We start from the raw sequence: 27,051 nt of genomic DNA, 5'->3' as shown, positions 1-27,051 counted from the left end.
TTGAGGCCTGGCAGTAGTACTGAAACTGCCCTACTAGCAGCCATAGAAAAACTGAGAGCAAAGCTGGATCAGGGTAGCTCAGCAGCTATGATTTTGCTGGACCTCAGTGCAGCCTATGAAACCATATCCCACCCCGTTTTAATACAAAGGCTGGAGAAGGTAGGGACTTATGTCACAATAGTTTAATTTTTTGATTATCATGAGGTAGTCTGCTTTAATGGTGAGTCCCTTGGGGAAGGCTCCAGGACCAGGCAGGCTGTCCATGGATTTATTTAAGTGCAATATCAATCTCTGAGCACTCTTGCTTACTAACGTGTTAATAACATTTGTAATACTCAACTGCCATGTTTATGGTCCGCCTCTATAATTGTTCCCATTTTTAGAAAAAGCCAACTGACTCAAACCATGAAGGGAAAGATCCATATCTCTTACTGACACTACTGTCAAAGTGATTGCATGAACATTATACAATAGAATTATGGGCTAGGTTAACAAACATAACATCTTATGTATTTCCCAACAGAGGATCACGGAAGGCCCGGGTACGATAGATCACTACTGGAACCTCCATCTTATTACTGGGAAATATGCTATAGCCACGTGCTGACCATTGTACCTGGCCTTTGTACTGACTGGAATAAAGGCAAATAGTTAACACTTGGAGCAGTGAAACGGTGAATTTCACATATGTATAAGGACACGTTGGGGTCCCAGATACTTTTATGGTCCAATAGGGGGATTATTTGTTTTGAAGTGCATTGGTGATAAAACAAGCATTGGCAAAGCCAGTAGACTTCATGTGTGAGCAAATGTTTTTTGAGGACTAATACTTTTCACCATCAGACGTTGATCCACAAGTGACAGAAAGACAGAAGGGAGTAGAGAAACAAGAAGAGAAAAACAGGAAAACTGACAAAAGAGAAGCAGGGATTTGAAAAAGAACCGGCAACAGCGAGATAAAAGGGAAGAGGATATAGGATAGTAGACGAAATGGACATGAGGTGCAGTGAAGACATGGCCTTGGGCTTCGCCAAACTAGATCTTCGGCAGTGCTGGCGGCGACGGCACTTATTATTTAATAAATGACGTGCTGCATGTCAGTGAAGTGACAACAGTTCATTTTAATGTGTAGGAATATGAACAACATTAACAGCATATGTATAATGAAAACGCAACAGAACCCTTAAAGTGTGTTTAGCGCCTCTCGGGAAGACGACAGAAGCGTTTGATGGAATAAAAGCCATCAATCACTGGAGGAAAAAAAGGAATATGCCTAACACGCAGTAATAAAGGAACATAAAATCTATAACTAACCGCCAAAAAGGTCTGTGTGGGCTGCACAAATGTTTAATTACAAGATAACATGTGCGTGCGTCACAACACGCCTTATGTGGGAGAACTCTTCAAATTCTCTCATTCGATCTCATCGCTGAGGGTATTCACCGTGCAGGCGTTAACTACCAACACAGGCGTAAAAGCATGAGTTTTATATATTTTTTTTATCGAAATGCTTATTTCATGTTAAGTGGGCCATTTCACTGTTCCTGTGAAATCTGAGAAATCGAGGAAATAAATTCAGCTTTCGACATGAACCACTGAACAGCAGCACGAGCGAGGTTCACATCCCACAAGCGGAACAAAGCGAGGATCTAGGCAATTAAGATCTGCGTTTGAGGACGGATGAAGACATAACAGACGGCTCTACTGTATCCCGACAAGCTCTGGGGCGCTTGCGAAACTGCTTTGTCAGAGTGCCATGATTTATTTCTTGATCTTAGGCTATCTCTTGGGTGGAAACTGGCGTACTTGCAGGCTGGAATTTAACAGCTAGGTTCTTACTTTTGCAGTATGCTCTCGGGCCTTCTTCAACCAATTAAGCCAGTGCAGAAAAAAAATCCCCCTAACCAACCTTTTACAAAAATAGTGCCACGATTGTGAGGGGAAATGCATTTATCTTCTATGTTACAACTGAGCTTCGTCTTTGCATCACTGTTGTAAGCAGACAAACTCGGGAATCCTCTCCACGCCTTGGGCCTACAGAGCACCACTCAAAAGAACCTTCAAGTATCTTGTGTCAGACTGCCATGCCAGTACAGGTGGCAAATACAGCGTTATATACATCTCCGTTCATATAATATGTAGAAAAATATTATTTTTTTAAAGGCACAACTTTCCTATTCAGCATTCACATTTTCCCACACCACCTTAGCACCCTATGCCCACACCAGCATCATTACACTATTGAACTCTCAGTCTAAAGAAAGAAGGCTGTACAACAGGCAGTTTCGAGAGTATAATGTGTGGAGCCTGGTCAGCGGTGTGTTGAGCACAGGCAGTGACGTGTTTTTTTAATTTTTTTTAACCGTTATATATAGCGTGAACTCGACCAGAAGATATTGGAGCTCTTTACATCTTTACCTGAGCACCAGTTACGTTACACAAGGACACATTAATTTTTGGTAGGCACAGGGAGATTAAGTGATTTTCCAAGAATCACAGGATGTTGGGCCAAGGCTCGAACCTGGTGCCCCAGCTCCAAAGTCGGCAGCTCTGGCCGTTATGCTTGGTCTTTTCCTTTGTGGTGTATATTGTCACCAGACTACTCCCGCCATGATATTACTGGATCATATCCAAATATATAAATATTAACAAAGGTAAGTGCTGTTTATCGCAAGCACCATCATAGGCTGTGAGGAAGATCTTTGTAAGATCGAAACCCGTTGCCATTAAACCTTTTTGTTTCCGTATCAAGCTTTGGAGTGCAAGTTTCTTGGTGCTTGGGAGACGCGAGACTTGTCTTTGTTCATATTAGCGGCTGCTGGCGTCCGAAACACGCACCAACCCCGCGATGGTGGATGTGGCCAGATGATGCAGGAACTTGTTTTTTATATATCTCCTACTGGCAGTCGCTAGGTGATAGTTATAGTTAGGACCATGTTTCCATAGAAAAAACATTTTTTGACTTGCCCATATCTTTGGAACCTTTTGACAAATCTTCACAAAATAAAAAAATAAAAAAATAAAAAATGCCCCAGTGATTTTTGTTGCTAACGGAAAGGATTGGGGTAATCCATCAAGTAGGAGCCGAGGGGGCGGGCGGGGTGTCAAAAAAGTTGTGTTTCCTATGTTAATTATCATAGGACCTCTGAACACGACTACAGCCCAAACCACTGGACGGAATTACACCAAATTTGGCAGAAAGCTAGCTTTCGGTAAATGGATTGTGCTTTTGGTTATTTGGTGTAAATCCGTTCAGTAATTTACAAGAAATTAAGGAAAAATCCAAATTTTTATATCCCTGCTACAAATAATTTGCCAATATTCGTGAATTTTTGCAAATATGATTGCGAATAGAAGCGCTGTAATTGACCTGCCACAACCTGACTAGAAAGTTGCAGCCGCCATTTTATATTATTGGAGAGGGTCCCCAGGGCTGAAAATAGAAATTATAAATGGTAAAAGGGGTCAGGGTGGAGGTACCCTGACCCCACGGGTGTGATATAGGGGTGTTTTGGAGTTAGATTATGGGTTTAAAATGATTTTACTTGCTCATGCGCGATATTCGCTAATATCCTCAAATATTCGAGAATATTCAAGGATATACGAGAATATGAAAAAAAATGTTTTAAAAATTCACAGACTCCTTCATACTCTAATTCATTCACTCATACATACGCTCAGAAACTCATGCGTCCATTCGCCCACCCACTCATGCACCCACTCAGACCCACTCATAGACCTTTGTCCTTGCGTGGGGTTGGGGGTTATAAGGGCTTGGCTGCAGGGCAGGCCCTGTGGCCAACCCACGCAGTGCACAGTGGAGGGCCATGCGCGGCAGTGGCTGGATTAGCCTATAGTAATTAAAATTACTTTAGGCTAAAAAAATCCCAGTATTCACTGAAAAAAACAAAGGTTACAGGGACAATATGATTAGGGTCTGAATTTACTTGTACAAAACCATAGAATTTCGGCAGTTACAGTTAGAGTTTTTTGAAGTAATTATAACTCGCACCCTAAGGTAACCATAACTTGCGCCTTCGCCATGCACACCTAATTACTCCACATATTATATCACTGATGACATCTTCTATGGCATCTTTGATATTATTACTGCAACATTTGTAATACAATTATTTACAAGAAAACCGTGCATTGCGAGGGCAAGAGTTATAGTTACTTGAAATAACTCTAACTGCTGATTTTCTAAGGTTTTGTATGAGTAAATTCCGAACCTAACTATAACATTACTGGAACCGTTGTTTTTTTCAGTATATATATATATATATATATATATATATTACCTACTGGCAATTGTCAGTGGGTAGTTATAGTTAGGACCTAATTTCCATAGGAATAGCATTTGTTGTTTTGCCTATAATTTAGACGCCGGTTGACGAATCTTCATAATATTTTCAAAATTAGTTTGCTAATCAGTTCAGCTGCTGTGTTGAAAGTTTGGAGGTGGTTTGTCTAGTGGGGACAGAGAAAAAGGATGGAGGGTCCCAAAACATGTTTTCCCCATGCAATTTCCCCAAGGGATTTTAGGAATGACTACACCGAGAACAGATTTACAGATAATTTAGCAAAAAGCTCAATCTTGGTCCAGAAAGATCTCTTTTTGTGATTTGGTGAAAATCCATTCAGTCATTTTGGAGTTATTAAAGAAAAATTACTTATGTATATCTAGGGCTGGGCATCCAACCGCGGGGCATCCACGAATCCGGAGTCAAAAGTAAGGCTCTAATTGACTGCGGCAACCTGAGAGAAAAGTTGCGACCACCATTTTGTTTATCGGTGAGCCGGTGGGAAAAAAGCAAATTGACAAGTAAGATAAGTGGTCAGGATACAGATATCCTGACCCCATTGGACTGATAGAGGGGTCTCTGAAGGACCCCTTATGGGCATGAAATTGAACAAAAATATTTTTTGGGCCCACGCAACGATCCGCAGATGCACTGCGGTGCTCAACGTGCCCCCATGTAACTTCATGATGTATATGCGGATCTGAAGTGCAATGAAAAAAAAAAACACATCCACTTAAATGTGGGGTTGGGCGCATGCAGCCAACCCCTGAAATGCCCATCCTTCTGCTGTGTGGGCACATGCAGTGGGGCTGGCCACAGGCCAGGCCTAGCCGCCAAACCTTGCCATGCACAGTCAAAGGCCATGCGTGGTTGGATTACCATTTGGTAATTAAATATTACTTTACGTTTAAAAAAACGTAGAAATTCACTGACAAAAACAAGGATTACAGGAACATTATAGTTATGTTCATATTTTACATACACAAAATCATAGAAATGTAGCAGTTATAGTTATATTTAGCTGCAGAAACTATAAATCATACCGTAAAGTAACTTTAAGCTATGAGTATAGTTTCTCAACATAAGCATAACTATAACTGCTGAATTTCAATGGTTTTGTGTGTGTAAAATGTGAACCTAAATATAATGTTCCTCTAACCTTTGTTTTTGTTGTGCAAGCACTTATATATATATATATATATATATATATATCATGAATGCTTCTTTAATTAACAAATTGTTTATATCCTTTTCAGCGCATCTCAAGAGAGAATCTTGGAACATTTGCTATCACAGAGCGTCAGCCTTAAGAGTGTCCAAACCGGGATGTTTGTCACACCCTAGGCAGATGGCTGGGCTAGCCCGGAAGCAGCAGGGCCAGTACTCGCCTAACTAAAAATAGCATGAGTTCGAGACATGGATGGCACACTAGTAGACCAAAGAATTACGCATGGTTGCACAGTATCCAGCTCACAGTAACTTATTTTTTTTTTTTTTTTTTAATGTTAGCCTTGAGCCTACTTTACTGGCATTTATCATTTGGGCAGCTGTAGTACAAATGGGACTGCTTTCTTGAATTTTTGAAATCCCCAACTGAGCTCAATTGTACAGGAATACCACTAGCAAATAGGAAGTGAATCACTAATATTTACTGTCAGGATGTCGGTATGTGTTTATTTAAAATATATAGACGTGTACCGGGAAATTTTCTGATCTGCTGGTGAGGTATCCTGTAGTGTCTGACCCCGAGATAATTCTGGCCAAGGACTTGTAATCAGGAAGGGAGTGAGAATGGAAGAAGGCAAAGGCCATAAACTAAGAGTTAGAAAAATCAGCTTTGTCAAATCCAAAAAGGATTCTAGTTTATTTTACTTTGTGGAATGTGTTTATCCCACATACCCCTATGTGCCTGAACACTGTCTAACCATTAAAATATTTTAGAAAAAATAGGCCAACATAAAAACTACAAATAACAGAAAAATACAGATAACTCAGTTACAACAGTTGAGAAGATGGCTGAAAACCTCCCTCTAAAAAAAAAAAGTGACACTGACATATTTCTTAAAAACTATGATTTCATTATTTTCAGAAAATATAAGTAGCAATAGATCTGACATGCTTAAGTGGGAGGTTGGCTTTCTTAAATCTAGATTATTCAAGGTGCTGTACTTGTTTGCTCTTTAACCCTATAGATTCACCAGCTAACCTGAATTTTGCAGCCAAGTAAGTCAGAGTGGATAGATTAACCGATTTACACAAAAAAGATTATCTTCACCTAGATTTATTTTTCTTGTTAAAGTAGTACAGCTGGGTAATTAAGAAGGAATAGTATCAAACCCACATTGCAATTCTAAAAATCACTGGGTTGTTCCTAATGTATGTCTAGTTGATCTTTGAACAGAGCATCTGCCAGGCCTGTTATCCAGGACCTGTGTAACTCAAGGGCAGTTGGGCAATCTTCGTGGCCAGTAAACATGAAAACACTTGAATCAGAAAAATGGCCTTCTCAAAAGGGCAGAATATGAAATAATTACTCACCTGAGGGTACCTAAGAGAGGACGTAGAAGCACCAGGAGCATGGGGATAACTCCTGAGGATACTGAAAGCTGATGAAAACCTCTCATTAAATAGCTCACCTAACTGGTAAAGTGGGAGACAACCATGCTACAATATCATAGACTGAACACATTATGCAACAAGGTGTTCTTAAAAGAACGTGTCACAAAACACAGACATTAATGGAGCAATTACCTAACAATTCACCCTTTTACAGCTTCACCTATACATGAGAACCATGAAAGGCAGGAAGCACTAGTATAACACACATATGTAGAGCACCTGGGCAATTTTTAAATGGAGGGAAGATGGGTAGAGTTATAAAACATTCTTTGAGTAACCCTAGGCTTTGATATATACAGCTTATAAGAATATCACTACAATGCAATATGGTAGGATTCATACCATGAGGGTAGGACTGCTAAGTCTAGGCCATGAGCACCACCAAGTGTGGATGACTGAGTCAATCCCACTCCGAATGGAAGCTGTAAGCCTGACTTTGTTAGCTAGCTAGCTGCACCTCAACCAAACCTAAAAGTAAAGGTGATTTGTGGCAGCCACAGAAACATAACACTCTGACTTCTAAGAGAAGTTGTGGTGGAACAGATTATACTCTTTTCTCCTAGTTACACAAAGTCTCACACACAATTAGGCAGACAAAGATATTCAGAGTAAGTTTCAATATTTCATGAAGCAATTGCATTTGGTGATAAAAGCATGAGCTGCGATTATTAGGCAGATGAAACATAATACAGTGATGATTAGAGTAAAAACTATTAAGAGTCCCACCATCCTGAGCTAATTATAAGATCTAGTGATTCCTACCTACAGTCTAATGTCTAAACTTGAGCGCAAAGTGGTGTTAGTCCTTCTTCCCATTCCTGGCGCTCTGGAAGGAACCACAAACACATACCTGAAAGGTGGGCAAGGGTCTGGCTGTTGTCTGGTGGCAGTCCACCCAGTTGGCTGGAAAGACAAGCTCAGGATCAGCGGAGCTGTCCATAGACAGATGTACATTCCCAAATGGCCATGTCTGGAATGCCCCTCTACCCTCCTCTGGTCTATGCGGTGTTTATATAACAAACCATGTTGTGTTCTAAGAACAAGCCTGACGTGTTACTATGGTTAGGGTTGAGGTTTGACTCCGTAACTCGTGGCACAACAATACTGGATACATTATCATGTACAAACATGACAGCCTTGAGAGCAGGGCACAGAGCGAAATGCATGCAAAGGACTGATATATATAAAATGCGAACAACAATGCTTTCACAGAAAGGCAGCCGATTAAAAAATAAAAACAGCCAAGCGAGATGTGCTCAAATATAATAAATTGAATACGCAAATACAATGTGTATGTGTGTAAAAGGGCAGAGGCTATGAGCCTAGAGCTAAAATAAGGGTGAACTATCTAAGCACTAAAAGGAACCCACGACAAAACTGTCAAGGAAAATCCTGTCAATGGTATAAATATGGGAAGCAACAATACTATGTACAGATGATAACCAACCAAATATGGAACATGTGTAGACCCCGTTTATAACATGTAATATATATATGCTGCTGCATTGTTACTAACAGAAATTAATAAAATATGTTTATAAAAAAAAGAAAAACACAGGAATCAAATTCTACTGCATGCTCCGTGAATTGCTAAGTGCCTTGCCTTGCAAGAGGTTGCAAAGTTGAGCAGTTAGGGCTAACTCTTCCAGGGTGACCTTCAAACTCCTAAAGCAGGTGCTCAATAACTTGACAGTCCACCAAAGACAAGGTGCCACATCAAAGTTAAACACACCAGATTTAGCACCTATAGTATGGTCTTGAGCTCAGTACTGAGGATATTCAGTTTTTCTAGGAAAGCAGTGAAAGTTAGCTTACCTTCTCAGTTTGCCTTAGCGGCACAGGCAAGGCAGCATCTCTCTTTTCTAATCCATGTAGTCTACTCCCACCTCAAATAGACTCACCAACAGCATAGACCTTAGTGCTCTGTGCTAAGGGTACTGCGCTTTCCTTCAGTGGAGATGGCCACGGGTATGGTCATTGGTACCCTACATAGGTGTGCAGAGCTTATTCAAGTGATAGGTGAGCTAAGAATAGGTTGCAAAGATCTGCACAGTTTCAGTCCTGTGGAGGTTGGCGAAAATCCAGCTGTTTATTTAAATTAAATGTTAGTCTCAATCGTTTATGGGGTACCACTCAGGACAGTGTATTTTCTTTTCAGTGTGCCACATTTCCATGGCAACCGGTTTCAGGTGAAACTGTCACTCTCAATTTGAGTACTGCTTATAACTCCCCAGCAACACAAAGCACAGTATGAGAGGGTTGACCAGGCAGCCTAGTTTCTCTGTCTCAAGTGTGCAGCATTGGGCGTCGCTTTGGCTATGTCTTTGTTCAGATGAAGCACTTGTCATTCCACAGGCTGACCTACTGGAATTATTTTGGTCCAGGGGCATTGCAACAAAGGATCTTTCCTGTTCATTTCTTCAGAATGATGACTGAAAGAAGACACTAGCACTTGGCTGTAAAAATCGAGGCTGGTGAACATCTGTAAACTTTATTCTTTCTGAAAGGCATGAAAAACAAGTATGATATGGATTTAGAGGTCTAAATGTCCAACTCTCCTGAGGGTAAATCTGTTGCTGTAGGCTATCTGACTGTTCAACTTAACCTTAACAAGAGTCACACTTGGATGTGACTACTTTGAGGAGTTATATGCTCTTTGGTGAGGGATATCCCTGTTGACTGCAAAAGTTCTCTATGTTTTCATCCCAAAAGCTGTCCTAACTCTACATTTCCCTTCAACATTTGCTTCCCTTCATAACTCTCCCAATAGGTGATCTTTCTATGGTCTATGACAAAGTGGTAGCAAAAATGTTTAAGTTGAAGATAGTAACAGTAACTCCTGTAATAAGTCTGAGAGGTGTGACATGCACAACTGGCCCATGATTGACTTAGGGCCCGATTATGAGTCGGGCAGTCTCCCCACCGACCCCATTACAAGATTTCCACTGGGCTGACCAAGTTAGCCCAGTGGAAAACAATGCTGTCGCAGAGTAGGACCTCCAGCTCCCTCAAAATGTGCCAAGCAGGCAGTGCGCATCCCGAGGGTGCTTACACTGGGCCCCTGCACTGCCCACAACACAGTTGTGGGCATTGCAGGGTCCCCCCCGTGGGACCCGCACTGGCTTTCCGCCAGCCTGTTCATGCAGCGCTGCTGTGGCTGACCACAACTTATATTACTGCCATCACGTTGGGATCTGTGATCCTGGAAGTGGAAGCAGTGTGCTGGTGGTCCCGCTGCCAGCATTGTAATATGGTGCTCAGACCACCTAAGTTGCGGCGGTCCAACCACCACTGTGGCCTTGGCAGTCGCAAGTCCACTAAAGTCATAATGGGTTGTATGTCTGAAGAATGCATGCCTTTGCAACACATGAAGTTACTCCACAGTCATTACAATTAATGCATCTTTAACATGCATTCCTTTACCACACATATTATTACAGCAAATGTGCCTGAGAGAAAGCACTGGACTTTGAAGCAGAATAATTTACTATTCCAACTCCAGGCTACACAAATGTAGGGAAAGCAATGGGCTTTAAAGTCAAATGCTGCTTTCCCTAAGGCATGTCGTTGTAACAACAAGCTTGGTAAAGGAATGAGTGGTAAAGACGCATCCAATGTAATGACCGTGCTTTAAGTGTAGTGCGTGGTTCAGCCCTCGCAGAAAAGGCCATTTCCCATCATAATGAAGCCTTAAGTGTCTTGAATGTTTGGTGAGGTCCATTCTGCCTCTCTTATGTTTCATGAAATAATGACAATTGATAAAAACAGAAATGTACTAGTCTTCAATACAATGACAATGGGTACACTCAGTTTTCAATACTCAGTAGACACCTTCAAGTTAGGGAAGACGTCTCCCTTCTTCATAGGTCAGGTGCTGAATGAGTATAGCCTTCAAACAATAGCTCACTTACTGAATATTCAGTGGGATGTCCTACCTTGCTAATATACTAGAAGCCCAAACAGGACATGCTTTCTGTCTTCTACAAGCACTATCTCAACTCACCTAGCTGTACTGTATGACATATATGACATCAGTGGATTGGCTGCTCATACTCATAGGTGGATGGCAACATCTTTAACTGCGGCTATACGTTAGTAGAGACAACAGAACATGTCCCGAGCTAAAAAAAACGGCTAACAGAACTATTAAGGGTTGCTCACTGTGAACGTGTCATTTATAACATCAATGACTAATTGGAGGTCTTTGATCAGGTTTGGGGATTGTGATTGGGAAAAACAGCAATTTTTGTTGCAACTGGGTTCTCAAGAGAGTCCTAGCAAGTGGGACTGTTTTATATACTAATCGATTTCATTTAGACTCACATGTGATAAGATACAGGTTTACCAATCTCCTACTGCGTTTGATACAAATAACACCACACTTTGTCATGCAGAGCCCTGTCCTTTTATGGTATACTAAATGCACATGTGAAGACACCTTATGATCAGAGGTCAGATGTGAGGTTACCAACACGTACCTGGGTACACAACACAAATGTACTCCGAGAACATCAACCGTAGTCAAGACCCTTGATTAGTACATGGCTGTGTTTTACAAGCATAGATACTAAACATGTAGGCCCATGTTTCTGGTGGCTGAGCTTTTTAATTTGGACTCTGATACTGTTAACAGTTCTATTATCAATATGTGGTTTGATCTTTTGCTTACTGAACCCCTTATGCGGTCCTATTTCCCCTATGTATACATAACCACCTCGTTTGTTTTTGCTTTGTAATACACTTTTCTGACCAGCTACTGGGAGATGTTGCTAGTAGTTGTAGATCATATTGGGCTCTTTTGATAGCTTTGCAACACTGCAGCATTTGCCCTTAGTTTTATAGTGGTACGTTTCGACTCCATGTACTGTTACTGGGAGTATGCTTTGGGAAGACATTTATTATGTGTCACATTTACCTAGTAGCAAAATCAAACATGTCACATTTACCTAGTACCAAAGTATGTTCATTAAGTTGTGTCTTGAAAAGAGGTAGAAAATGCTACATGAGAGAATGGGCTGTGGAAATTAATAGTCCTGGGAACCTGCAAGATAAACAGGCCTAGGGAGAAGGAATGATCTGCTCATTTGAGTTAAGACCTTTTATGTATGGGTGAACCATTGGGGCTCATGAGTAGATCTGTGCCCCCAAGGGATTTTTGTGAGATCCTAGGCTCAGAATCCCCCATACGTGTTCCCTCACAGACAGCCAAAACTAACTCTGACATATGGGAGCTTTGTTGTTATCCAGTTCCTAGAATGAAACACAGTGGATAGATAAAGCGTACACAATTCTGGTTCAGAACGGTCCACACTTCCTGTTCAACTTCTGAGCGCCCAACACATATAGAATGAAGATACAGGGGACGTACAGCTATTTAAGATTATGTTGAGATAGGCAACTAGGAAATTTCACTCTGAACAAAAACCTACACTTTGCAGTGTCACCTGAATGTGAAATCAACAAATCGTGCCCTACCTGTGTCTGGTTCATTGCTCGCTCTATCCGCCGGCTGCTTCCCTTCTCAAGCTTTGTTCTCAAGAATAGCACCGTTGTCTGAATAGACCAAAATTTGGGCTGTGACAGCAAACACTGTAAGAAACAAGACAAACACAATTAACTCTACTACACAGTTTGTTATAGAAATGGATTCACCGAAATTGTTAGATTCCTGCAACTACCCTGCACTAAGCCGATAGGGAGCAGAAGAATGCATAGCTAAAGCTGCCCTACTGCATCAAAATCAGAAAAGATGAACAATCAACAAAAAGTTAGAACATCAACATCAAAAAACTGAAAACTGGACAGTAGTCAGTAAAATTAAACTCGAACTACAGCTCCTAAATAATAAGGGTTTACTCACAATCACTTATTAAACATTGTACATGTTTTACCTGCCTTTAAGTAGGCGACTGCTTCAAAAGAAGTGCATGTGGTATTTGTATAACCAATCATTTGTAGGTGGGATTCTCTTGCTTTTTGCTCTTCCGCAACAAGCCACATTTAAAACGCATGGTAAAAAAATGCATTCCAGTGTATTATCTACTCTCAGGCTGGGTGCTCCAATGCAGACTGGGAGCCTGGGCTTGCTCTCTCCAACCCGGCAACACAGTGCTGAGTTGGAGAGAGCCCTTGTGCGCTTGTCTGTCTGGCCGGGCCGTCACCCCCATGGCCAAGCATTTTTAAAAATAAAACGATAATAGAAAGTCTATGTAACTCAGTAAGAATGGAATTCAGAGACAGTGGCTTGTATAATTAAGTAGCATTAACACATGCTACAACAGGTAGCCGGGTAAATACCAATGTCAGTAAACACTGCTTAATTTTTTATTTAGGTATTTTATATAGTGGCAACTTGCAACTTCTTTGGAGTTCTTTGAGAAAATAAAAGTTCAAATAATCATTGGCAAAGCCAATACATTGGGTCTTAGAAATCTGATGCAATGGATAGCTTTTAAAAAAATGTAATACCAGGGTAAGCCAAAAAATAAAAAGAAGAAAAAAAAGACTATTTATCAAAAATGCAGTGGCCACATACTTGGAATAACGTTTTGAGAAAACATTGCGTATAATTTAAATGATAGTTTGAGCGCTACCAAGCAGGCAGGTATACTTTGAACCAGTTTAGACCCCTTATTTATTTTTCATTCACATCACAGGAAAATATGATTCTTATTGACAAAACACGTGTTATTGGCCTAGAGTTACTGTAACTTGAAGACATATCTATGATGATTGGAAAGAGAAGAAACATTACCAAAGGAAAATATTCTCCCACCAGCCCTGGCATCCACAAAAAAAATCTTTTCAGGCAGAGATTCATATGTGATCAGGCTAAATGTAATCATTCACAGTGCAAGACAGCCAATAGTTGAAGAGGGCTGACCCAAAAACTGACCCCATGCTGTATGTTGTGACAGGCAGAAGCGAAATGTGAATGACAGCAGAGCGGATCAAAGGATGAAAAGAGTAGACCCAAATCCCCAGTATATATGAATATGTTGTACGTATTCTTTTAGTTATGAATTTCTTGGTTACAGGACCCACTCCTAAAAATGTGAAAGCAACGGCATATATCAAAGAATGTATCAGGAGTTGTAAGACATATGATGTGAACTAAACCGGCATTGGAACGCACCCTCGCATTCAACAAAGGGTGAAAGAGGAAAAATGGGACCATATAATAAAGTCTACACAATTAACAAATGCAGTACCCAGGGGCGCCCTGTGAAGTCTCTGCAATTACCTTAGCTATCCCTCAACTCATAATGGTATCCAAGACTCGAAATGCATTCTCTTTCATACTTTACATCTGGCAATTGCTTTATGCTGTTTTTAAAAAATCTAAGCAAGTCTTTCTACAAGGAACCCAGTTGGCACATCATGTGTGTTCCCAATAAAAATGATCGCCTAGGCACGTAGTCACTGAATTCCTGCTATGCTAATAAGTTTGACTAGCTCCGTGCTGATCCTGCCTTCAGTCTGTCACTTCTTTCTCAAACAGATTCCGGCCCGAGCTGGGTTTAACGGTGTGCCGTAGGTAGATAGAGTGATTCTTTTGGGATCCATGAATTTACCAGCGGAAGCACTTCTTCCGTTTGTTAAATGGTCATTCAAGACTGCAACGGAGGCTATATTTTAACTGAAAGCTGCATCTTGCCGGATGTGAGAGGCTCGTACTTGAGGCAGACTGTGGTGTTGGTGTGAAGTGCAAATCAATGCTTTGAACCAAACCAGAGATCAAGGAACTTGGAACCTCAGGCATAGGGCTGGGTTACGAGGTGGAGACTGGTGGTGCGAAGCAGGGGGGGTAGGGTGGTTTGAGGGCCACCTTCTTTCTCAAGCACGTGTGGCACTAGTTGGCCATCCCCTTTGGACATTTGTCAAAGTGTGATTAACCTTGTTTTGGACTTCAGTACTTATGTGTGAAACTATAAACAGTGTAGGAGAGTGAAACTGGAACTGTTAGTCGTTGGATTTTAGATTTTGTATGAGTGCTGCAGTAGGAAAGCCATAGAAGGACGCCCCTTGAGACTCCAAGACAAGCTCCGACATAAAGGACCAAATATTTCCATCAGTGAGAAAATGTATTTATACTGTGTTTCTCTGGTCTAAGCAGACGGGATGTGTGCTGAAAGAGTGGATCAATCAATCAATCAATCAATCATAGTATTTATAAAGCGCGCTATGTACCCGTCAGGGTTTCGAGGCGCTGAGAGGGGGGGGGGGGGGAGGGGGAGGGGAGTGCTGCTGGTTTATCGGTCGAAGAGCCAGGTCTTGAGGAGCCTTCTGAATGCGAGGAGGTCCTGGGTCTGGCGAAGGGATGTGGGGAGAGAGTTCCAGGTCTTGGCGGCGAGGAAGGAGAAGGATCTGCCGCCGGATGTCTTGCGCTGGATTCGGGGTACGATGGCGAGTGCGAGGTTGGCGGATCGGAGTTGACGTGTTGGGGTGTAGAAGTGAAGTCTGGTGTTGAGGTAGGAGGGTCCGGTGTTGTGAAGTGCCTTGTGAGCGTGGGTCAGGAGTTTGAAGGTGATCCTCTTGTCTACCGGGAGCCAGTGGAGTTCCTTTAGGTGAGGGGAGATGTGACTTCGGCGGGGTATGTTGAGGATCAGTCGGGCGGAGGCATTTTGGATACGTTGGAGGCGTTTGAGGTCTTTGGTTGGGATGCCTGTGTAGAGTGCGTTGCCGTAGTCAAGTCTGCTGCTGACGAGGGCCTGGGTCACCGTCTTTCTGGTTTCTGTTGGAATCCACTTGAAAATTCTGCGGAGCATTCGGAGGGTGTTGAAACAGGAGGAGGAGACGGCGCTGACCTGTTTGGACATGGTGAGGGCGGAGTCCAGGATGAAGCCGAGGTTTCTTGCGTGGCTGGCAGGGGTGGGTGGGGGTCCGAGGACGGAGGGCCACCATGAGTCGTTCCAGGCCGAGGGGGTGCGTCCGAGGATGAGGACTTCCGTCTTGTCTGGATCCAAGTGCATGGGCATGCCTTTTGAGTGCAAGATACTTACAGCATATCTTGAGCAGCTGCTTAATAATTATGACAACTTTGTGACTAAGGGACTGCTCCTACAAACATGGGGCCTGAATCACAAAGGGACTTATGACTCAAAGTTAAGGGTGCAGCATCTCCATACTCGTGGTGGAATCTCTGCACCGAGTGCGGAGATTCCAACATGAGTGCAGAGACTCAGCACTCATAACTTTATGTGTAAATAAGTCAGTTTGTGAATCAGATCCTACGTTTTTAGGATAAGAGTTTAACTTGTGGACTGTAATAAGCGTGGATTAACAGCATGTCTCTTGAAAGAACAGCCTTTAAACTATAATAGATATTTAATGGAAGCTATCTATCTACCATAGTTCGGATGCTCTGCTCAGGAAATGTTTGATTTAGGTTTTCAAGTCCTCTTCCAAAATGACCACTGGCCAAGCAATCACCTTCTGAATGGCCCACCCATAGTTCTCTAAATTTTCATAATTAACTGCAAGAGAGAATATCAACATTACTAAAACATCTGGAAACAAATCGATTTTTCTCCACTGTTTGCCATCGGTGTGCTATGAACCTCTGAGTCTCTATAGCTTTCTTACCTAGAAATTGAATTGAAGATCCACTCAGTTAGGTTTGACAACTTGTAGCTAAGCTATTATCAGTTATCAAAAGAAAGATAGCTAAGACTTAAGTCTGACTTGAAATGATGAAGGCAATAATTGACGGTAATAAGCAGAAAAACTGCCAGTTAGTGATGGACCTTCTTTGGTAGTCTGAAAGTATGGAATTGTTTCAATTTTGTGAGCCCAGCTTTTTCCCTGCGCCCTAATACACCCCAGTGATCAAGGAATCCTATGAGACCTAGGGAAGGAGCCCCAGACTTTCTGGGAAATCTTGTTATTTGTTAAAACGTTTTTGTACTGCTACCCTTGCCTGTTTACTGTAGGCTCCCTGTGTTTCAGGCAGCTTGGCCTTCTTAAACTGCTGTTTTTTAGCCATGACAGTTTGAATTTTCCCTCCTAGTTTGTGGCAACAGAGTTCACAAAGTACCCCCCTCTTTTTTTACTAAAAAGGCTAGATACACCCCAGTTGCTAAGCAGAGTGTGTTTAAGAGACTGCTTAATCTGTTTCAGTGATTTAAATTGTTTAGAAACTGTCTGCATCACCTGTTTTTGCCTTGAAAAAGCCACATATCTGAGTGCGCGACAAGCAGTATTTCAGTGTTTCTACAATCTCTCCCTTACCTGGAAAGTAGACTCTGCTAGCTTGAGAGTCTGTATCCAAGGAGATTTTGTACAGAGCAGCAGCTCCCTCCCCCCTCCTCACAGAGGCTTGGGCTTCAGTTGACTTGGCCCTTATGTAAGTTTCTATATGTTGTTGCATATGTTGTTGTGATTGGTTGTGGGGATTAGTATTTTTACTAGTTTATGGATTAGGGTTAATGTTGTGATTAGTACTAGGGTTGAGATTCCTACTGGTTCTTGTTTTTAGAAATGGGTTTGTGATTGGCACTAGGGCTGAGATTCTTATTGGTTCGTGGTTTTAGGGCTGGGGTTTTGATTAGTTGTCAGGACTAGGGTTTTGATTGGTAAATAGGGTTGGGTCTCCAATTGGTTGTGGGGTTTAGGGTTACAAATCTGATTGGTTAGGCAAAGGACTAGGGTTCTATTGGCTATTAGGGCTATTTAAGCATAGGGCTCAGGGCGTCACAGTCCGGGGGTCAAGGCAAAGGGCGGAGAGGACAAGGGCAGTGTCCTGTTTCAGCCTAGATGGGACTGGTTGGGCCTAGGGCCAGAAATGCTGCCCAATTTGCTATTCATCAGAAAGGACCTTACTCCCTACACATCCATCAACATGCAAACATATTATCACAAAGACATCCAACTCATGCATCTCAAACGGACTGCATACAGATTGCAAAGTCTCATCAGCCAACACAAAACCACACATACCACACACATTCACACCTACAACAGTAAAACACATTCATTCTCACAGCAAACACTACTCTGTCCATTCCCACTAACACAACCTGCCATCGCCCACACAACACAAAATCACATTATACATTACTTTCAACCATCCAGATACACACTCCCTGTTCATACAAACTAACAGCATTATCCTCTATTTGCTCCTGCCAGATCCTGTTTTATCATTACGATACCTAAACCCAGACTTCCAAAACACAATCTACAAACACCCTCTCTTCACCAATTACACACAACCATAAAATTGTTACACTCCACTCCGCCACATATTTTACCTCTTCATCAGTCTCTCATCCATTGCACAATATAGAGCCTTACATTATGATCCCCATGCTCCTCCACCGCCCCTAACGCATACTCCTTCCACACTAAACAGACACAAACACAATAAACAACATGCCACTCCTAACAACTGCGCATCCCGGTTTCTATTACATAATAAGGCTACCCTACAAAAAAAAGTAAACTCTTCACGTCTCTCTTAGCCACCAAGTCCACCACCAACACACACAGACCCAACAAAATGCCTCCTAAGCCTGCTGGAACAGGAACACTATATTAAAAAACAGGACTATTGTGACTCTCACACAGTTATAATAACTAACAACACACCTGCTACAAGCTCAAAATATACCGCTCACTCTTCTCCAAAACAAAACATCACCACCACAAACACACATTTTCTAAACTGCCTGTTCATAAATGCTCAACCACTCTCAAAAAACAAGCACCACATCTGCTCACGGACACACAACCTGACTTACTACTCATAACGGAATCATGATTGGGAGATGACATGGCCCCAGTATTGCATGACAAACCATCACACAAAACTGTATAGGCAAGAGAGGCGGTGGACTAGCAATTATATTCAAACAAGCAATAAATCTCAGTAAAATAGACAACATTTCAATACAAAGTTGTGAGGCCCTTCTCACCAGATGCAATCCTACTGCAACTTTCTCCTCCTTTACAGACCTCCCCCTAACAACTCCGCATTCCCAGACACTTTTCTAGATACAGTCTCAAACCTTATAACATTATACTCAAACCTATGCATTCTTTGGGACCTAAACATTTGGTTTGACAAACCCAATATGCCCCATCCAAAAGCTATCACCACTGGCCTACTCGCATTAAACCTACATCAGATTGTACACAATCCCGCACACATCGCTGGACACATCCTAGATGTCATTTTTGCAAAGCCGGAACTAGTTACTGTTCATAGCATCACACCAATCACTTGGTCAGACCATCATTTGATAACTTTCTAACATAAAACACGACAAATCAACACACCTCATAGCAACTTACATACATGCACCTTTTGACCATGGAGCAAACTCAATTTTAAAGACTTAGAAACACAACTAACAGCCAAAACAGATCTGGATACAATTAATTCTGTTTCAAAACTGAGACTACTGGAAGCTTTAGATATCCTAATACCCCTTAGAAAAACTAAACAGGACAAAAGAAAACCAACACCTCGGAGAAACACAGATATTAGAAAAGATAAAACAACAAAGCAGAAGGTTGCAGCGGACCTGGCTCAAAACATACAACATTCAAGGCAAACTTCAGCTACACAAACTTAAAAGAATATACAAATCATCAATCATCATCATCAAACACTTTATTTGGTTAAAAAATTTCAACCATAAAAACAGATAAATCACATCACATAACAATCAAAATAATTTTTCGAAAAAATCATTAAATTTGTCAATTTTCAAAAAGACATTCACAATTTTATTTCACAGTCAAAATTACAATAAAACAGCTTCTCTTCCCAATAAAAAACTTATAAATAAACTTAAAAGAGATTTACAATATCCCGCCAAGTTTGACACATCAGAGACCATACACAGTTAAGTGTTTAAAAATTACATTCAATATTTCATCTCCCATACAGAATTTCAATGGTGGTAAAAAAAACTTATGAACACAAATTAATAAAGATTTACACTATTCCACCAGGTTATGGCTCCCTTTAAAAAGGATCCTGCCCGACACACCAACCAAATCATCAAACAAAAAAGCTACAAAAGCAGACAGAATTCTAAATGCTAAATCTCAAGTTGTGCGCAATATCAAGTCTTATATAAAATTAAAGAAGGGACTTTAGTTTCTTCAATTCAAAAGCAATTTTCATATCTGATTTTTCTAATTGCAGTCCTGATCCCTCCCCCATTATTAATTGCTTCCGTCTTACTCTCTTTTATGCCCTCTTACAGTTCATTTTCCCAGTTATCCACCACCTTATCCCGTGCAAGCCATTCTCTTGTATGATCCCTGCCTGTTCTCCTTATCACATTTGTTTACTCATCCTCATTTACTGATTTTGAACTTCTTCCCTCCGCTTCACATACTTTTATTTTAGTTCTCACCCCAGATGTAATTCCACTCAAGATTTCTTTTTGGGTAGCACTTTCCAGTGGTTTCTCTCTTGCACTGCTCACTCCATTGACATTTTACACATTTACTCTGTATCTGTACCAATCCCCAGAATATATGGATCGATCCCCTTGTACAGTATTCCTGTAAGTGTATATAGAACACAGAAATCACATACTTCTCACCCCAGTGCCATTACCTCAGAAACTAAATGACAGCAGGAAGTTCGCTACTTCAAAGTGAATACTCACTAACTCTCTATTTTTGCGAGTCCTCCTTGGTGCCATCTAGAACTGGCACAGTCTAAAATCCAGCATAATGCCTTTCAAACCTGCCAAGGGAGACTTTCTTTTTTGCTCGCAAAAGGAGAGAGACAAAGAGAGTGAGACTTCGAGACATTGACACAAAACCTGATAATGACATTACCATCCCTAAAGGCCCAAACAAGGAAATTCTAGCTGGACCTTATTATTAGGGTAACTAGTATGAAGACGCAGGAAGTTCAGAAAAAGTGTACCGCCCACTAACTGGCTTAAACATCGTCTAAGCTAGTCTCCTGCGAGATACTGATAGAAGGGATTACCAGGTAGTTTTAGAATTCTCGCCAAGAGAGGAACAAAAGAACCCAGAGAATGGTGTGTTGTTGAAACATGAAACATTCACTCAGTTCACCACACTTGGCATCTGGCCCTAGTTTGTTGCTGTGTTCTTAACTTATAGTTTTAATACTGTTGCCACTTCAAAATGAAAGGGGCACTATTGTATATTTAGGGTCGAGTCTGTGAGTGCATGCGCTAGCGTCTCACTTGCGAGACACTGTGGTGTACAGTAAAGGGCTTGGAGCCCGTCTGTCGCTAACCATTTGTTGGCTTGCTTGGCGCTCTAGTTTAGTCTCACAATTTGTTGCTGCAGGCCTGGCATCATTTCTGTTCCTCTTTGTGGAGCAGGGATCAAGCACTGATTGATTCAATTTAATCAGTGCCCGTCCGCTGGTCCCTATGTGATTGAGGTACGATATATATTCTGCCCTTTTTAACTTTTAGTGCCCTGCGAACAGAATGCATGAGACTGTCAAGCAGGAGAAACAAAATTGCAAAGTTGTATTTATTATAGCTAATGATCTATTTTGCCAAGTCATCTATTCTCACTTTGCACTCATGTTTTCTTTTATTTGCTTGTGGGCGCTGTTCTCAAAAGATGACGATTATCTTGTTCTAAATATTGCTAGTCTCACTGTTTCTATAGTAGGTGTAATCTCTGAAATTATGCTTTAACACATAATTGGCAGTACACCCCAATCCACCCCACCTCTTCCCACACCAATTCACCCATCACCAATCCAATCCAACCCACCCCACCCCACTCCAATCCAATCCTCCCAACCCACCTCAATCTAATCTGTCCACTCCAATCCAAAACAATCTACACCACTCCAAAACAATCTACTCCAATTCACTCCAAAACAATCTGCCCCACTCCAGTCTGCCTAGCTCCAACCCAAAACAACATTAGCCAATCCAAAACAATCTGCCCATCCCCCTTCTACCCTACTCCAATCCAAAATAATCTGCTCCTATCCAAAACAATCTGCCCCAATGCAATCGGCTGCACTCCAATCCAAAACAACCTGCCTCACTGCAATCTAAAACAATCTGCCCCACTGCAATTCAAAACATTCTGCCCCACTCCACTTTGCCTCACTCCAATCTGCCCATTTTAATCCAACTCAATCTACCCCACTCCAATCTGCCCCACTCAAAGCCAAAACAATCTGTCCCACTCCATTCTGCCGCATTCCAATCTGCCCCACTCCAATCCTACACATTCAGTCCCACTCCAATCTGCCCCACTCCAGTCCCCAAAACAATCGGCCCCACTCGAGTCTGACCCACTCCAATTCTAAACATTCAGTCCCATGCTAATCCACCCCACTCCAGTCCAGTCTGATCCTCCCCACTCCAATCCAACCCACCCCCACTCTAATCCAACCCATCTCAACCCACTTCAATCAAACCCACCCTATTCCAAAACAACGCATACCCCTCCAATCCAACTAATCCACCCACTCCAATCCACACCACGTCAAGTCCACTGCTACCCAATCCACCTCACTCCAATACAATTCACCCACAACCCACTTCAGTCCAATACACTCCACATGAATTCACCCTACCCCACCTCCACTCCAGTCCACCCTACTCCAAGCCACCTTAATCTACCTCTCTTCAATCCAGTCCACCCCTCTCCAATTAATCCATCCCAATCCACCCCATTTGACTCCAATTCACTCCACTCCACCCCTAGCCACCCAACCCCTATCCAATCCACCCCAATCCACCACACTCAATCAATCCACCCCACCCTTATTCCCCCACCCACCCTAATCCGCCCACTCTAATCCTTCTCACTCAATCCAATCCACCTCAGTCCAATCAACCCACTCCAATTTGATCCACCACACTCTAGTCCAAGTCATTCCATGCCACCCCAATCCACCGCAACCCATCCCCTTCAGTCCATCCCACCCCAATCCACCACACTCTCCCTCAAAACAAACCACCCCACCCAACTTCACTCCACCCCACTACAATCTACTCCACTCCAATCCACCAAATCCCATCCCTGTTCAGTCCACCCCACTCCAATCTAATCCATCCACCCACCCCACCTCAATGCAATCCACACCACTCCAATCCACTCCAATCAAATCCAACACACCCCACTCCTATTCAATCCAATCTATCCCACTGCAGCCCACCACAACCCAATTCAATCCACACCACTCAATTTCTATCCACCTCACTCCAATCCAATCCACCTCACCCACCCCAATCCAGCACATTCTACTCCAATCCACCCTAAATTATCCCAATCCAATCCACCCCATCCCAGTTCAGTCCACCCTACTCCACTCCAATCCCTCCAGCCCACCCCACTCTAATTCAATCCACACCACCTCACTTCAGTCCACCCCACCTACTCCAATCCACCCCAGGCCAATCTACCCCACTCGAGTTTACCCGACTCCAATCCAGTAAATCCAATTCCCCCCACTTCAATCCAATCCACACCATTCTAGTCCACTCCAATCCACCCAACTCCACTCCAATCCACCCAAGCCAAGCCCAATCACTCCAATCCAAACCACCCACCCCAATCCAATCTAATCCACCCCACTCAAACCAACCTCACCCCATTTCAATCCACCCACTCCACTTAATCCACCACACTCTATCCCAATCCAATCCACCCCGCCATACTCCAATCCAATCCACCCCACTGCATTAATCCACTCCACCGCACGCCACCCTATTCCACCCCACTCCACTTTATGACACTCTCTGCTACTGAGTGTTACTCACTCTACTCTACGACACTCTACTCACCCTAGTCCACTCTACAACGCTCCAACAAATACACACTGCAACACTCTACTCCCTCACTCCACGCTACTAACTTTTAGCCATGATGAACAGCAACCACATTGGTGTAAAACACTGTAAACACATTACCAAAGCCAATAGCTTTTGTACAGGCAAGACCTATAGGCTTTGCCAGTGCTCGTTAGTGTAATGTAATCAATTTGTCTGTTCAAGGTAATGCTTCTCACAGCCTTGTCACAGTCTGTACGCCACTAAAATGTATCTGGCCTGTTCATTATATTTAAGCATTACAGTTTGATGGCATTGAATTTCTAGATATTTTAGTCTGTACTTACCCATGGTTATTTTTTCAAAGTTCATCCATGCATATCCACATCTATTGCGGTGCTTTGCAGGCACAGCTAGCGGGAGGGAAAAGAGGCAGGCGGTGGTGCATGGGGGGGATGCTGAGGGGGGATCAAAAACAATAAATAAATAAAATAAAAGTAAAACCTACCTTTTTTCACGCTGCAGCGCTCCATCTGCTCTGCTCACCTCGTTGTTGCAGACACATGCCTCCAAGCCTGCCCTGTGTCCAATCCTGATGCTGCTCAAAGCAGTGTCAAGACTGGCTGGGAACCTCTGCCTGGTCTCTGCGTTGCCGGGTTGGAGAGATCCTACTGTGCATGTATGTTTGGCAAGCCAGAGAGCACTGTGCAGTCCCCCCCATCCATGCCACGCCAGTGGCCTCACCCACTTTTACAGAAAAAAACATAATAAACAGAGTTAATTATAGGTGCAGGATGGCCAAGACACTGGTGCTTTGTGAAAACAAAGTTGGGCCAAGTCTAAATGAAGTACCCAAAGAGGAGCCAGCAAGCCCATTTGTTTTACCCTTATACACAGTGGTTCAAGAAACATCACGCCAATGGTTCCAAAAAAGACTAAAATCTGTCAGGAATGTAAAAACATACATTCAGAGACAATGAGGCATAGGACCCTGGGTTAAATTGCTCCTTTTTGAGGTCCTTCTGCAATAGCGCAGGAATGCTAAAAATATGACTGGTTTAAATGCAGCCAAGTAATTTTCAGAGGTATAAATGAATTGAAGCACTGGCATCCATCCCTATTTGTGGTTTAAAATATTATTTTTGCACAATTGTACAGGAACTGTAGAATCACCATTGGATTTTGGTGCTAAATTAGGTAATCCTGTACAAGCCATCTTTATTAAAGTTTCACTCAGTGAACTTAAGCATCACTGCAGTTAACCCTAAAAATATAAAATCACTGCACGATTTGTCTGAAAGTTCAGAAGTCCGGAGTCACAGTCACTGACCTGAAAGGCTTAATGGGATCATAGGGAGTTAGATAGAATACCTTGTTCTCCAGCTTCCATCTTTTACAAATGTACAGAATAGACGGCCACTATTTTCTTTGACCAACACATCCATCCTTTCAGAAGATCTATGTTTCTAGTTTTCCTCCACTCAGCAATTATTTGGATTTTTAGCAAAGGTGTGCAAACAAATATAAAATTGACATTTTAATAATTCTTTATGTGGAGTTATATAATACTGTTTTAAACAATCAATATTTTCCATTATCATATTGTGCATATGATATGTGAGTGATGAGAGTGTAACATTAAATATATTAATTCAGTTTGATTTTAACCTCAACAGGACCAAAAGGGGCTATTTAAAGCAGAAGACCGCCGTCTGTGCATGCATCAAAAGACCGTCAGCGTCTCACGACCGCCATATTACGAGTCACAAACTGCAGACCGCACAAAGTCAGCCAGAAATCCGACACCGTTGGTCTGACTGAGGGCAGGAGAGAGGCAGTTCCACTGCCAGCACCGCTACACCGGCAACATGCCGCCCTCCAAATTACGACCCACAAGTCAGCACAGTGGTCTTTGCACAGCAGTAATTCATTGTCAGACTGAACCGGCACGGTTAAAAACTCCACCCCACCAGAACACACCACCACATTGGACAGTACGAATACCCTACACCTGACATACATACACACACCACACACACGATGACTGCACTACAAAAAATACACACCCACACATACCCACAACCTCTTGCATCCTGAATTTTTCACAGAGAAAGGGAAGAACACACAAATAGAAGACACTGCACCTGGATACCATAGGCACCGCCACACCTCACACGCAGCACACACTACACAACTCCACCCCTGCACACAACAAACACGTTGCCACTGCACACAACCACCACATACCAGAAGCACACCAAACCACACAACCCCACCTCACCAAACAGCACACCCGACAAACCTGCACATTACACACCTCATCACCCACAACACATCCACCATGTCACGAAAGAAACACCCACGAATCACAGACGAGGAGTTGAGTGTCATTGTAGACAAAATCGTCATAGTGGAGCCACAACTGTTTGGAGCACAGGTCCAGCATACATACATAGCCAGGAAAACAGAGTTATGGCAGAGGATCGTCGATAGGGTGAACTCAGCGGGAAACCATCCACGCACAAGGGAGGACATCAGGAAGAGGTTGAATGACCTAGGGTGGAAGGTCCGGTCAATGGCGGCAGGACACCAGATAGCCATCAACAAGACTGGTGGCGAAACCCCCACCTCCTCCCCCAGAGCTATCATTGTAGGAGGAGAAGGTCTTGGTCATCCTGCACCCAGAGCGCCTGACTGGAATACCCGGAGGACTGGACTCTGGTAAGTCAACAACACTCCACACAGGCCCACCAAGTACACGGATATCTCCCACTGTAGCAAGTACTATAACTACAACAAGGCAACACTCCCCACCCTTGTATAACTGCTAATTCCACTACATATTAGGACACCTGCACGTATAACCATATCACCGCTTCACCCTCAGGATACTTGGACTGCTCACTAGTACATGGCAATGACACCATTGATGACTACAACCTTCTATACTACAAGCATACAACAGCACTAGCCATCAGCCCTTAAACATTGCCAGTGGTCAAGCTGCTGTCATTGCCATCACTGGAAAGCATGTCAAGTCTATGATTGCAAACAACCATGTGAACAACAAGTACATTTCAATGATGTAACACACTTCCTCTCCATCCACAGGTATCCCCACTACTGCCACCCAGCTGAGGATGGCAGAGACAGGCAGTCAGCCCCTGGAAGTAGGCCCAATTAAGCACTACAACTCTGGATGTCTGGAAAGGGACGCCTCACCTGGCCCATCTGGGATGACTGGTCAGTCCACCACCAACAACCTCAGCCTCCCCACATCTGAGTCCCCCACCACTGTGGCTATTACAGCACAGGAAACCCCTACTCCCCAAATCTATGTCCCAACGACAGATCAATCTGGGACCTCAGTAGACCCCTAA

At 42.7% G+C, this 27,051-nt stretch overlaps 1 protein-coding gene across 1 annotated transcript in view; it reads right to left on the bottom strand.

Moving 5' to 3' along the window:
• TTC27 (tetratricopeptide repeat domain 27) overlaps nucleotides 1-27,051 on the bottom strand; it is a 1,165,789-nt gene that overhangs the window by 281,341 nt on the left and 857,397 nt on the right. The window contains exon 10 of the mRNA XM_069234695.1: nucleotides 12,399-12,512. Coding sequence (XP_069090796.1) covers nucleotides 12,399-12,512 — 114 coding nt within the window. The remainder of the gene's footprint in view (nucleotides 1-12,398; nucleotides 12,513-27,051) is intronic.

Source organism: Pleurodeles waltl, chromosome 5 (assembly GCF_031143425.1).
Source record: "Pleurodeles waltl isolate 20211129_DDA chromosome 5, aPleWal1.hap1.20221129, whole genome shotgun sequence".
Taxonomy (NCBI): domain Eukaryota; kingdom Metazoa; phylum Chordata; class Amphibia; order Caudata; family Salamandridae; genus Pleurodeles; species Pleurodeles waltl.
The sequence above is the reverse complement of the archived record's forward strand: the minus strand, read 5'-3'. Positions and strand labels throughout refer to the sequence as shown.